General features: G+C 37.7%; 1 protein-coding gene across 12 annotated transcripts in view; it reads left to right on the top strand.

Moving 5' to 3' along the window:
• The window catches only part of TRIM2 (tripartite motif containing 2), a 186177-nt gene extending 175920 nt beyond the window's left edge, over window positions 1-10257 (top strand). For all 12 annotated transcript variants that reach the window (XM_050792008.1, XM_050792012.1, XM_050792004.1 and 9 more), the window contains one exon: window positions 5761-10257. In XM_050792008.1, the coding sequence (XP_050647965.1) occupies window positions 5761-5913 (153 nt within the window). In that variant the 3' untranslated portion in view covers window positions 5914-10257. The remainder of the gene's footprint in view (window positions 1-5760) is intronic.
• Window positions 10258-15588: the final 5331 nt, after the last annotated feature.

Here is a 15588-nt window from a genome sequence, read left to right as displayed (position 1 = left end):
ATCTTGAATTGTCACTTATTCTCATCACTACTTCAAAATTACAGTAATTATTAGACCCATTACTATTTCTTATTATTTAATATGCTAATTTTTAGAAGCACACCCATATTGCTCTATCATAATTTAGTAATATTTCAATAGCTATATTTTAATATGATTTTTTACAATCCATGTGTTTTGTTTTATGAATTTAAAAACACTATTGTGCTAAATGACGCACAAGTCAAAGAGGAAGTCTCAAGGAAAATTGTAAAATATATTGGACTGAATGCAAATGCAAATAGAACATACCAAAATTTGTGGAATTTAGCAAAAACAATGCTGAGAGGGAAATTAATATGCTAAATACTTCTATTAGAAAAGAGGAAACATGTTAAATCAATGATCTAAGCTGCCACCTCAAAGAAGCTAGAAAGAAAACAGCAAACCCCAAACAAGCAGAAGGAAGCAAGGCTGAAATTAAAGGTGGTGCGCTGTGGCTCACGCCTTTAATCCTAGCACTTTGTGAGGCCGAGGCAGGCAGATCACTTGAGGTCAGGAGTTTGCGACAAGCCTGGCCAACATGGTGGAATGCTGACTCTACTAAAAATACAAAAAATTTGTCAAGTGTGGTGGCAGGCACCTGCAACCCCAGCTACTCAGGAGGCTGAAGCAGGAGAATCACTTGAACCCAGGAGGCAGAGGCTTCAGTGAGCCAAGATCGCATCATTGCACTCCAGCCTGGGCAACAGAAGGAGACTCTGTCTCAAAAAATTAAAAAAAAAAAAAAAAAAGAAAGAAATTCAAAAAAGAAAAGCAATAGGGAAAATCCATGAAATAGCGAACTGGCTCTTTGAAAAGATAAACCAGCAAAACCCTAGCAAGACTGACAAAGGAAATAAAAGACACAAAATACTAATATTAATACATGTCCTGTAGACATCAAAAGGATAATAAAGGCATTCTGTGAACAACTCTGCATACATAAGTTTGACAACTTAGATGAAATAGACAACTTCTCAAAAAATACCAACTCCGCAACTTCACTATGAAATAATTTGAATAACCCTCTAACCTATTAAGAAAAGTTAATTCATAATTTTAAAACACCAAAAAGAAATGTCTAGACTGAGATGATTTCACCATGGAATTCTACCAAATGTTTAAAGAATTTAGTAACAATTGTATATAATTTCTTCCAGAAAATAGAAGATAAGAGAATACTTCCCAACTCATTTTCCAATCAGCTTTTGAAGCCCTGTTACCAAAGCCAGTACAAAAAGGAAAGCTACACACCAATATTCCTCCTGTGTGTAAATATTCTTAAAGATATATTAACAAATATAATTCAGCAATATGTAAAAATCGCTCCATGACCAAGTGGAGTTTATTCCAGGAATGCAAGACTAGTTTGTACTAGAAAATCAGGGAGTCTCTGAGCTACTCTGGCTTGGGAGGCTGCCCTTTAAAAAATAAAAATAAAAATAAAGAAAATCAGTCAATGTAATAATCCACCATATTAAAATTCTAAAGAAGAAAAACTAAATGATCATATCAATTGACACTGAAAAATCATTTAACAAAATTTAATACCCATTCAACTCTCAGAAAACTAAGAAGAAAGACTCTCAACTTGATAAACAACATCTATGAAAACCTATAGCTAACACCATAGCTCATAGTAAAAGACTGAATGCATTCCCTGTAAAGCAAGGATGTCTGCAAGGATGTCTCACCATTCTTGTTCAATATAATACTAGAAGTTCTAGCCAGCACAAAAGGTAGAAAGGAAATAAAAAGCTTACAAATTAGAATAGAATAAATTAACCACTCTCCCTGCTTGCAGATAACATGATGTTTACATAGAAAATCCCAAATAATCTACAAAAAAAGTTCCTACAATAGGTGAGTTCAGCAAGATTGCAGAATACAAGATCAACATACAAAAATCAATTATGGTCGGGCATGGTGGCTCATGCATGTAACGCCAGCACTTTGGGAGGCCAAGGTGGGAGGATTGCTTGAGGCCAGGAGTTTGAGACTAGCCTGGGCAACACAGGAAGACCCTATCTCTACAAAAAAAAAACAAAGATTAGCCAGACATAGTGGCACATGTCTATAGGCTTAGCTACTCAGAAGGCTGAGGCAGAAGGATTCCTTAAGTCTGGGAGTTGGAGACTGCAGTGAGCTATGATTGTGCTATTGCACTACAGCCTGGGTGACAGAGCAAGACCCTGTCTCTTAAGAAAAACCAAAAATATCTATTATGTTTTTATAAACTAGCAACAAACAGTGAAAACCAAAATTAAAAATACAATACCATTTAGAATCACTGAAAAAATATATACTTAGGTATAACAACAAAACATATTCAATATTTGTATGCTGAAAACTATAAAATGCTGGCAAAAGAAATCAAAGAACGTCTAAGTAAATGGAGAAACAATTGTGTTCATAGATTGCAAGACTCAACAATGATGTCAGTTGTCTTCAATTAATATGCAGGTTTAATACAAAATCTCAGCAGGACTTTTTGCAAATATAAATCTTATTTTAAAATTTATATGGCAAGGGAAAGGAAATAGCTAAAATAATTTTGAAAAAGAAGAATAAATTGAGAGGAATCACTCTACCCTTACTAACCCATAGGGTAACCTATATGACTTACTATATAGTTACCATAATCAAGCCTATGTAATATGGTGGAGGAATAGACACATACATCGGTGGGACAGAATAGAGAATCTAGAAATCACTCCCACAGTTGTACAGCCTATCATATTTTGACAAAGATACAAAAGCAATTTTGTATGAGGAATGATGGCCTTTTCAACAAATGGGACTGGAACAACTAAGACCACAGAGGAAAAAAAAATGAACGTTAATTTGTACAAAAAGTTGACTCAAATTGGACTGTAGATTTAACTGTAAAAGATAAAACTATAACATTTTTAGAAGATAATGTTTGAGGAGATAAACTTTTAGAATAATTTAAGAGAAAATCTTTGGGACCTAGGGCTCCGTGAAGAGTTTTTAGACATAATACCCAAACTATAATCCATAAAAGAAAAACAATTAACAAATTGGATTTCATAAAAAAAAAAAGCTTTTGCTCTGTGAAAGATCCCTTTAAGAGGATAAAAAGGCAACAGACTGAGAGAAAATATTTACCAACTGAATTTCTGACAAAGGAATTATACCTAGAATGTAAAGATTCTCCAGATTCATTAGTAAAATAATCAAACAATCCAATTAGAATAATGAGTAAAAGGTGGCCGGGTGCTGTGGCTCACACCTGTAATCCCAGCAATTTGGGATGCCAAGGCAGGTGGATCACCTGAGGTCAGGAGTTTGAGACCATTTCCTGGCCAAATGGCAAAACTGCATCTCTACTAAAAATACAAAAATTAACTGGTTGTGGTGGTGTGTGCCTGTAATCCCAGCTACTCGGGAGGCTGAGGCAGGAGAATCACTTGAACCCAGAAGGTGGAGGTTGCAGTGAGCCATGATCACGCCATTGCACTCCAGCCTGGCTGACAAGAATGAAATTTCATCTCAAAAAAAAAAAGGGAAGAAAAGAAAAATGAGCAAAAGGCATTAAGAGAAATTTTACCGAAGAGGATGTTTACATAAAAAGATGTGCAATATCACTAGACATTAGGGAAGTACAAATTAAGACCATGGTGAGATATTACTGCACACTTATAAGGATAGCTAAAATTAAAAATATTAATAATGCCAAACACTGGAGAGCATGTAGAGAAACTAGATCTCTCATGCATTGCTGGTAGAAATGCAAAACTACAGTCAGCCTGGAAAATTGTTTGGCCGTTTCTTTAAAAACTAAACATATACTTACCACACAGCCCATAAATTATACTCCTGGTTGTTTTTCCCAGAGAAGTGAAAACTTACATCCACACAAAAACCTGCACATTGTTGTTCATACAAGGTTTATTTGTAATAGCCCAAAACTGAAAATAACCCAGATGTCTTTCAATAGGTTAATGACTAAACAAACTGGTGTATCTATACTATGGAATATGACTTGGCATTAAAACGGAACAGACTAATGATACACTCAACAACTCAGATGCATCTCAAGGGCATGATGCTGAGTGAAGAAAAGCCATTTTCAGAAGGTTACATACTATATGATTCTATTTGTGTAACATTCTCAAAAAAATAACAAAATTATAGAGCAGGGAAACAGATTAGTGGTTGGCAAGGATTAGAGATGTGAGGAAAGGGGAGTGAGTATGACCATAAAGATGTAGCAAGAGGGAGATCTTTATGTTGATGGGATAATTCTGTATGTTGGTTGCAGTGGTAAATCTACACATATGATAAAATGACGTAAAACTGTACACACACAACCCAAAGTCAATGTATTGGGTTTTGTGTGGTACTATAATTACAGAAGATGTGACCATTGGGGGAAACTGAGTGAAGAGTACCCAGGACCTTTCTCTACTATCTTTGCCACTTCCTATGAATCTATAATTATTTCAAAATAAAAATTTAACAAAAATAACAAAGCAGAAACCGACAGACCAAAAGAAAGTGATTTCACATCCAAATGTATGATCATCCCCCCATACCCGCAAATCGCACACTTGTGAATTCAACCAAATACAGATCAAAAATTTCGGGAAAAATAATTTATTAAATATAGTGATTAAAAAAATACAAATTGTAAAAATACATCATATTATTTACATTATATAGCATTTATATTGCTCTAAATATTAGAAGTAATCTAGAGATTATTTAAAATATATGGGGGGATGTGCATAGGTTAGGTGCAAATACTAGGCTATTTTATATAAAGGACTTGAGAATCTGAAGATTTTGGTATCAATCTCCTGGGATACCAGGGGATGACTTTACATGTTGAACCATTGACTTCTTACAACCCACTCTTTTCTAAAAAGGAAAAAATAATTTCTACTGTCTCATTGCTGTTAAGACTCAGGAACATTCTTCCATCATCTAGTTGCTGATTTTTTCCCCTTATAATTGGGGGGGAGGAAAAGGAGATGTGAGACTGGAAGTGGAAATAAGTGAAGATTTAACATGAACAATAAGGTTCATTCATTTTTTAAGCACCATCTAGGGCCCTTCCCACCCAATATTTGTTGTGACCACTATAGGAATACTAGTGAAAGCTAGCAGCCAATGGCATATTCTACTCCACCAACTGGAAATAGATGGGGAGAGGAGAGAAAACAAGGTAAGTGGAGAGCAGGATTATAGAGATGATAGTGACATAAACAAAGACATATCCATAGATGGATAGATGATTACTTAAGTCCTTTTTTTGTTTTGTTTTCTTTTTTTTTTTTCTGCTTTTTTTTTTTTTTTAAACAGGGTCTCGCTATTTTGCTCAGGCTGTTCTTAAACTCCTGGCCTCAAGGGATCCTCCCAGCTTCATCTACCAAAGTGCTGGCATTATAGGTGTAAGCCACTGCACCTGGCTTATGCTAATGTTTTAAATATAAAAGCATATATACTGGGCATGATGGCTCATGGCTGTAATCTTAGCACTTTGGGAGACTGAATCAGGAGAATCACTTGAACCCACGAATTAGAGGTTACAGTAAGCTGTCTTCACACCACTGCACACCAGCCTGGGTGACAGAGTGAGACCCTGTCAAAAAAAAAAGAAAAAAAAAAAAAAACAAGAAACAGAAAAACACTAGCATCAAGAGTTCTCTAACTCATGTGCAGCATATTACTATAACTTCTCCTGTAACATTCTGACCTCCTATTTGTTTACAGGTTTTTGATGGGAGTGGATCATTTTTGTCTTACATTAACACATCTGCTGACCCACTCTATGGCCCCCAAGGCCTGGCCCTAACTTCAGATGGTCATGTTGTGGTTGCAGACTCTGGAAATCACTGTTTCAAAGTCTATCGATACTTACAGTAATGGTGGGCAGCTGGATACCCGCTTCCAAGGTCTTGCACTATAAACTGGAATGGATTTCTCAGTGTGGGACCAGATTATGACTAGGATTTTTATGCCAGAAGGAATCATTGGTGAACTTTCCAAGGTTATTTCTGAATGTAACAATTTCCTTAAAAACTGCTTATCCAATTTCTGTATTTCACCTTTAGGGTTAAAAAAAAACCTCTTCTACTGAATCTATAAACTGCAGTTTTACATCTGTGAACTATGGCTTAAGGGACAGGATTTATGTAGCTAAACTAATTTTGCAAATCAGACACTTAAAAAAAAAAACTAGCATATGTAAAGGTATTTGTTAATCCTGTGAATGGTAGCTTTTGCACAGAACTTCCAAAAGCAAAACAAAAACAAAATCTATTGTAGTTATATACTTCATTTAACCTAGGTCACAAGACCCAGGGAATCTTCTAACCTCACTTTTACAGTAGGTATTACTCTTGTGACATTTTTTTGGTTATCAGCAACTACATACAAATTACTTTAGAAAAAGAAAGGCTGTCTTGCAAAATGATCCCAGCTCTGATTAGCAGGCCTCTGGAGTTCAGTACTTAAGAATCAGTGCAAATTTCTCAACCTTTCTGGGTTAGACAAAGATCCTTTTTTGTGTGTTCTTTTCACCACCTCTTTTCGGCTCACCTTGTATCAGAAAACAAAGTACATCTTCAGGGAAACCTGAAATTTCTAATGCTTTGAAAAGCATATTAAAAAAGTAATGCTACCTTTTGGGAAACAAACTGCCCCATTAACTCCAGATCATTGCACTGGAATGTAATCAAAAAAAGTTAGTCATGTTTTGTGTACCATGTTTTCACACGTGTCTCTCCTCTTCGACTTCATGAAAGCGAAAGCTTTACCTCCTGCAAATGTCAGCACATGTAGTAGGACACCAGTATCCTAGGACAGAGAGCCATAAGTAGCCCTTTGGAGGACTGATGGTGTCAACCAAAGGCATGTGATTGATACATGATTTCCCCTTAGAAAGCAAGTGTTACCAAAGTTGTGTTATCTTGAAAGCATTACAGGTAAGGGCATGTTATGGTTATTTATCATTGTTTAATGAATAGTAGAGGTGTCAAGGGACTATGTATACATGATTAGGGTAAGATAGAATGTATTATATATATATATATACACACACACATATATATAGCTGAATCTTTGGTGTATTGAAATAGGCAGCACTCTGAAAGACAGAAGCTTCGTCCAGCCATTCTTCAGCACATTCCTTTACTAAGCAGTTTAAAGCCGTCCTAGTGGAGCAAGCCCTAAAGCAGATTTAATTTTTGCCATTTTTCCAGGAATGATGGTGGTGGCTGACTTTTAGTCAGAAAATGACCTTCTGTGCTTTCAAAAAAAAAAAGAAAAAAGAAAAAAAAACCCAACAGGTCAAAAGAAAAGTTGCACTTGAGTTACATTTAATTTAAATACAAATGCATTTTGAGAAATGTTAAGAACAATTCAGTCAATCGTGCATCTGTCATTGGTACTGTAAAACAAGCTGTGGTCTATTTCCACTGTTTAATCTTCTACTCAGTTCTACCAAATAGGATGTCATGTTTGACATTTTTTATGGTGACTTGGGGTCTTCTTCACTGAAAGCACCTTAGAACTGTACTATAAGAAAACGTTTCCCCTATGTATATGAATGTGATGTTTATTGCTTATTAATTTATAATTCAGTCATTCTCTATATAGGACTTCTTAAAATTTAGAAGGGAAATCTAGCTACTTCAAATTGCCTATTAAATTTATTATGCCCAAATCAGCCTCTGAAAAAAGGTTTTTCCAGGAAGATTTACATTTAGGTTTAATCTTTTTTTTTAGTTAGGTAGAGTTTTAAAAAATATTTGAACCTGTCTGTGATAAAGCTATAAAATTCAATAACTTTTAGAATGTTAAATGAAGACACTGTTTCCTAACATCAGTGAGATACATCTTTGAATTTAAACATTCATATTTACTGAGTACCTACAAGGTACCAAGTACTCTTTTAGGCGCTGGAAATACAGTGATAGACAAAACAGGTAAAAATCTCTGCCCACTCAGAGCTGACATTCTGGGGTGGGAATTTCATTTTGCTGTGTGCTAACATTCTTCACAAAAGACAGGCTAGACTCTTGTCTAGATTGTTTAAAATAAACTTTTTAAATTGGTTACATTAATTTTAGTTTATTTTCACAAGTAAAAGATGGCTTTCTATTTAGATTCTTTCTGTCCCAGGCTGTTGATCTTTAAACTAGTTGATTTAAAGAGGTTTTTTACACAACATTTAAATTATATTTGTGAACTTAGAAATTAACTTACAATCTAACTAGCCATCATATCATATCCTATCAGGCTAGATATCTCAATAGTAGACTGAATACAAAGCTAATTTTTTTTATATGTCAATATTGGCATAAACTGGAATGAAAGAATAATTTGATTCAGACCTGCTCCACTATGTGTTGCTAAAACACATGCTATGGGCACTCCAGGAAACACTATATTTTTTCCAAAAAATATGTGATTATATATATTAAAGTATAGATAACATTTCACACTTGGATACATATGTGCATTTACTGTATTTCTTGGTAAGCATATTTTTGGGGGAAAGTGCTGCTGATATGATACAACTAGACAAAATTTAAATGAAATTTTGTCACATTCTATGGAAAATGGTTTCTGGTAAACTGAGAAGGATATTAAAATAAGTGGCTTTTTTCTGGGCTACCATTATTGTTTGATTTCTCTTTGTCAAGTGTATAGAACCTGTCATACATTCATGATAAGTAGCACTGAAAAATTACTCATTCAAATTTCCCCTGGGCACGTAAGGCAAAATATTGCCAGTTGGGATTTCAAGGTCAGTGACGATGTATTTCCTCCCAGTACAGACCCCCCACCCCCCCTTGCTGGACATGGGGAGGCAGAGAGTCACTTGACCATCCAGAAATACATGACTATAAGTCCTTTATGACTGTATGCCATTTTTTTTTAATGGTACTTAGTATTTTGATCAAACTTTAGTCTCCAGAACTAAACAAGTCCCTAAGTTTCCTTATTTTAATTTACTGTGACTAGATTTGAGGCAAATAAATACTCCAGATCCATGCAGCTACAACACACTTGCTTCCACTACTAAATATACAGGGTATGTCCTAACACGGAGTTAACTGGAATAGCAGTACACTGCAAGTATCTATGAATCCTTAGCACTGAAGGGTTAACAGAAATGCTTTGGTAATACCTACTTAGTTAATTGGAGGAAGTAGTAAATAAACATTAGGTAATCTGCAGATTACTTCAAATGGGAAAAATCTTTTTGTAGACTCTATAGTATCCTCTCTATTCACTAGCTTCTGAAAAGGGAGGAGTATTTTTAGTTTGATAATTTAATAATTTAAAAAGACATCTCCAGGTAGGATAAAATTAAAGCTATTTCATGCAAACATTATCTAATTTAGCTTAAAAGCAAAAGTGGTAATACTGTTGGTTTCTGTAAATGTTGCAGGGTTTTAAACTTTATAATTACTTTAATATTTTTGATAACTAGAAATCTAGTATTGCCATAAAGGAAACTAAGTGCCCATCAAAGATTTGTTTGGTATAAATAAAGAATTATTTGTTTTGTTTTCAATGACAGTAAGCTACAAATCATGATGCTATCTTAAAAACTTTCTAAAGATGAATTGTGTGGCAGTGATTGTGTGGTCTGTTCGTGGAGAATGTATGAAAGCTATTAATATTCTAGAATAGATTAATAAATTGGCTATGTTGTTCCAATGAATGTACAGCACTTCCATTAACTTTTGAAAGCAACACAGCCTTAAACTCAATGCTTTTGCTTTATGACATGGGAATGTTCTGTCATCAATGGAGTGTATTCTTGTAATAGAATTCTTTATATCATTCTCAATTCTATAGACTTTCAAGCCTATGTATGAATATGAAGGGTTTTTTTTTTTTTTGCTTTGTTTTCTTTTTAGATTTTGTACATTCCATCTTTATAGGTCTGTTTCATATGTTTTGTGTATAGAACAGTAAGTCTTGCACTCTCTAACATTGATACTGATATATTCTCGTCATTTGTTCTTTTATGAATCCAAATGTTGACTGCCTATTTAAAGAAAAGAATGAACGCTGTGCATCAAAGTGTTTGTATGTTCGTAGCTACATATGTACCACAGTATTTTGGATGCTTTAGTCTACAATGAAACTTTCAATTAATTCTGTCTTGAAACATAGGAGAAACAAGATTCATGTGTATCTCTTTACCATGCACAAAATCTCAAATCATTATAATAAAGCTTGTTTTCTCCATTTGCAGAGTGAATATTTATTTATTTAATATTTCTCCATTTGCAAAGTGAATATTTATTTAATATATTCTCTACCTGAAGGGAAACTGAAGAACGTCCTGGAATCTGTAGAAGATAGCAACACTGCAACCAGACTATTTATACTAGTGAGGAAAAGCTGAAGAAAATTTTTGCTGGCTATGACATTAATAATCCATTAGTATTTAGGATGTATCTTAAGTAGGAATTTGGAAAATCCTGATACATATGTAGAACATGTACATTTAGAAAGTTATAGAAAAACCTGACTACCTTTTTTTTTTTTTTTTTTTGAGACAGTGTCTGGCTCTGTTGCCCAGGCTAGAGTGTAGTGGTGTGATCATGGCTTCCCGCAGCCTCGACCTCCCTGGCTCAAGCAGTCCTTCCACCTCAGCCTCCCAAGTAGCTGGGACTACAGGCACTCACCAACACGCCTGGCTAATTTTTAAAATTTTTTGTAGAGATGTGGTCACCACTTTGCCCAGGATGGTCTGAACTCCTGAGCTCAAGCAATCCCCCGCCTTGGCTTCCCAAAGTGCTGGGATTACAGGCGTGATTGTGAACAATGACGGAACACAATAAAAATTGGTTTTGTTTTCTTGAGGGTTAAAAAAAATCCAGCATAGACGGAAACTCTGAAAGAGGTTACATAAGTCAGTCTTGGAAGGAGAGATGAAACAACGGAAATTAGAAATACCTAACATGGAGCTAGGTATGGTGGCAGAGCCTGGAGTCGCAGCTACTTGGGAGGCTGAGGTGGGAGAATCACTTGAGCCCAGAAGTTTAAGACCAGCCTGGGCAACATAGTAACAGACTGTCTCTTTAAAAAAAAGATCAAAAGTGACACTGCTGACGATGAACTGTAAATATTAATATTATTGAATTCTACTTCCATTCTTCATTTGTTTTTTCTTTTACCCAAGCAGGCCACCATTATGGGCTCCTTGGAGGTTTTCAGAATCAGAGAGGGTGGGTCCCTCCATAAGCCACTTGCCCCATGTTTTAGTTCAGCATATCTGAGATTGTCCTCCAGGAGCACATTTCACATGAAGCCAGATGCATCCCTTTCCAGAGGAGAGAACAAGTACAGTTTTGCCTAAGGAGACTGGAAGGGCAAGTGGACATCTGATGTTCTCACCCTTCTGTCTGTTTTTCACTGTTAAAGCCACTGATCAAACAAATGTCTAAGCACCTTTGGTCCACCAGCCTTTTGGCTAGGTGGATGGGATACCAGGATGAATACTGAAGCCTGTACCCTCACAGAGCTTATAGCCTGCTTGGAGAAACAGACCAGATACTTGCAATACCATAAACTGCTTTATTCATTAGCAAATATTTACTGAGTGTAGAATGTTCAGGTACTATGCTAGTCTCACTAGGGAATAGCAGTAAACAAAAAAAGCTGCTCTTCTCACGGACTTTTATTTTACTGGGATGAGACAAATAAGTGAATACATATAGACCTAGCTACATAATTTATAGAGCCTGGTGCAAAATGAAAATGCAAGGCCTCTTGTTCAAGAAGCATGAGAAAAACATTTTCCTTTCTTCTGTAGTGTCTCCACCAGTCACCGTGTTTTTTATTTGCTACTTAATGTTACACTCTCTTGGCCATACGGATACTTGTTGAGTGAGTGTAGAGGCTCACAGGCACCTGGAGTCACACCCTGGAACTCAGACCCCCCCCCCCCAGGCTTGTGCTAAAAGAGGGCACCCGAGCATGAGTTGTTCAGGGAATAACAAATAGTCTGATATGGCGAGACCGCAGAATTTCTCAAGAAGAAATTAGTGATGAGGCACAATTATAAAGAGTATGTTACTGTGCCTGTTCTTAAGGAGTTTACATTCCAGATGGAAAGATTAGAACAATAACTATAAAACAGAGAAAATTAAAGAGCCACGGAGAAGGGTTAATAAAGTATAATAATAAAGTATAATGGAAGTTTCAAGTTACTGCATAGTTGATGGGGACAATCCTCTTTATGCCTGTGTCCTAGCGTAAATAGGAATAGCATTCCCTTCCATTCTCAGAAGTGTCTCAGTTCGGATGATACATTATATACTCACTAGACACCAGTCTTTCTCAACCTTTTTTCTCATTACCATCCCCATAAAGAACCTTTTTAGATGTTTCTTCCCTGTTCACAATGCCATCCCCAGTCCCATGAAATTTTAATGCCAGAGATAATACTGTACATCTGTTTATGCACCGCGAGCCACAAACCACTGGAGCACAAACCATCTAAGATCTTTTTGTCTCCCAGGAATCCGTTTGGATGTCATCCCATTGAGAATGATACCCTACACAAATGACATGATTGCATTGCCATTTCTAACTCAGAAGCTGTGTTGTGACTGACAGGTTGATAATGTTGACTATTTCTTCCTTAAAATTGTTAAATAAGCAGGAGGCCATTGGCTTGAGGCTGTCTCCATACTTTGAGTTCCTACCTAAGGAATTGTAAGGAACTGCAACCTAACTTGGTACACAAACAAACTGAAAACCAGGCATGGAGTATAACAAACCCCCAATTCTCAGCCAATCACAAGTAGCTGAGCTTCAGCCCGCAGGCTGCCGACAATAGCCAAATAATTCAAACAAGGAGCTGTAATCAGTCAAGCTATTTCTGTAACTCACTTCCCTTTTCTGTCTATAAAAACTTCCTGTTGGCTAGGTATGGCTCACACCTGTAATCCCAATACTTTGGGAGGCTAAGGCAGGAGGATTGCTTGAATCCAGGAGTTCTAGACCAGCCTAGGCAACATAGGGAGACACCATCTCTATAGAAAATTAAAAAAAAAAAAATTAGCCAGGCGTAGTTATGCACATCTGTAGTCCCAACTACTTGGGAGGGCAAGGCAGGAGAATCCCTTGAGCCCTGGAGTTCCAGATTGCAGTGAACCATGATTGTGCCACTGTGCTCCAGCCTGGGTGACAGAGTGAAACCCTGTCTCAAAAAAAACAAACAACAACAAAACCTCCCTGGCCAAGTTGCAGAGTGGAACTCATTTAATTTGTCTAAAGTTTTTCTCTTAAAATTGTCTCCTCTCTTGGTTTTGCATTCTCCAACTTGTTTTCCTACATTGTGGACTTTTTCCTCAGTCTCTTCCAAGTGACTTGACTTTGTTTTCCTATTTCCTTTATAAGGTCCTTCTGCCAGGCATGGTGGCCCACACCTGTAATCCTAGCACTTTGGGAGGCCAAGGTGGGTGGGTCGCCTGAGGTCAGGAGATCGAGACCAGCCTGGCCAACATGGTAAAACCCCATCTCTACCAAAAATACAAAAAAAATCAGCCAAGCGTGGTAGCAGGCGCCTATAATCCCAGCTACTCAGGAGGCTGAGGCAGGAGAATCGCTTGAACTTGGGGGTCGGAGGTTGCAGTGAGCCAAGATTATACCACTTCACTCCAGGCTGGGCAAAAGAGCGAAACTCCAACTCTAAATAAATAAGCTGCTACTATAAGCCATACTTTTCAGAATGTCAAGGAAGCGGCATCGGAAGGTTATCTGAAAATTGAGATATTCGTACTGAAAAGGCAAAGGAACCAGAGGCAGTAGAATGTGTCTCCTTTCCTTGGTGGTAGTCATTCCCAGGTTTGGTTGATCGAGACTGCAGTGCACACCAGGAATCTCAGAGAACTGTCACAGCAGCTCTCAGTGACACTTAAGATACAGATGCAGCTTAAGTGACCAATGCTTTTTTATATCCATTTAGCACTCATTTTTCCCAAGATAAGACCTGTTTGGGTCAATTTGTTAATGTCCCAGGGCAGGCTTTTGCACTGTGTCGCTTCAGAGGCAGGGGCTAAGGAAAACCTGGGACTGTAACATCAGTACTGCACAAAGCCGTCTTCCGTATACAGCATAAGCACTATTCTATAAAATCGCCAGCAAGCCTCTGTTTCCTTGCAGTCAGCTACTTTTCTGCTGATTCTGCCCATTGCTCCCTTGCAACGTATTTTCATACTTTCTCTAATGATTCTGCCTTTCTTTACCTACAACTGTCTTGGTAAATTTTTTTACCCCAGTGCCACTGGCCTCAGATAGTCACCACTCACCTGCAACAAGCCTGAGAGCCAATTAAGACAAGGCTTTCCCCAAATAGCACAAATTTATATACCATTACTGTAGTTACTTAATGTACTCATTTATCATTTTAAAATTACCTTATGTATCATCAATTACATGGTATAGCTCTTACAGGAAAAACCAAATTAATGGAACTCTGCAATTCAATGTATCCCTTCCTCTGCCTCCAGCAGAAGCAACAGGGGCCATAAATTCTGATTTTAGATGCTACTCTTAACAGTATCTACACGACTTACTATAGTGTGTGTGTCCGTGTGTGTGTGTGTGTTATAGAGTCTCACTCTGTCGCCCAGGCTGGAGTGCAGTGGTGCGGTCTTGGCTCACTGCATTCTCTGTCTCCTGGTTGCAGTGAGCGATTCTCCTGCCTCAGTCTCCCGAGTAGCTGGGATTACAGGCGCCCGCCACCATGCCTGGCTAATTTTTGTATTTTTATTACAGATGGGATTTCACCATGTTGGTCAGGCTGGTCTCAAACTCCTGACCTCAAGTGATCCGCCCGCCTCTGCCTCCCAAAGTGCTGGGATTACAGGTGTGAGCCACTGTGCCGGGCCGTACTTCTTACACCTAAAACTGGTTCAAAACACCATATAATAATTTTGAAAATAATTGAATTCTCAGTGAAATGTTTTCAGCAGTTTCAGGGGCCTGAGTTTTTGCTCTGAATCTGCATCTATTCTCAAGCCATGAAATAGCGTATTTTTGACCATTTTGATTCGAAATTCATTCCGTTGTTTCCTTCTTTTTTAAAACCTAAGGGAAAAACAGACATACACGGGATTTGAAAAGCTGGAAAGCAGTGGGTAGCGGCTGCGGGAGAAGATGAGAGGTCAGATTAGAAGAAAGGAATCTAGTCAGCCCCAGACAAGACAAATCCGCAAGGATGGAGGAAGCGTTTACTTCCTCAGCAGCCTAAAACGCCTCTATTTTTTTAAATCCAAACTTAGGCCAGATTTCTGCGGCGCCAAGAAAACGCAGTAAAAGCAAAGGCAAGATGTCCTTTTTTTAAAAAAAAAAAAGTCACATTCACAGAATACCGAGGAGACGGAGGCAGCTCTGTAATCGGTCGGGTGAGACGCGGACAAGCTCCCCCAGCCCCGGCCCCAGGCCCGCGCAACCTTCCCCCGCCGGCTGTTCGGATGGACCGCTAGGGGTCGCTGCGGGCCGCGCGTCCGAGGACCGGCCTCCTCCTCCACCTTCTCGGTCTCGCTGCTCCGCCCCCGCGGT

This window comes from Macaca thibetana, chromosome 5 (assembly GCF_024542745.1).
Source record: "Macaca thibetana thibetana isolate TM-01 chromosome 5, ASM2454274v1, whole genome shotgun sequence".
In the NCBI taxonomy this organism is placed as follows: Eukaryota; Metazoa; Chordata; class Mammalia; order Primates; family Cercopithecidae; genus Macaca; species Macaca thibetana.
This window is presented reverse-complemented; position numbering and strand designations above follow the sequence as displayed.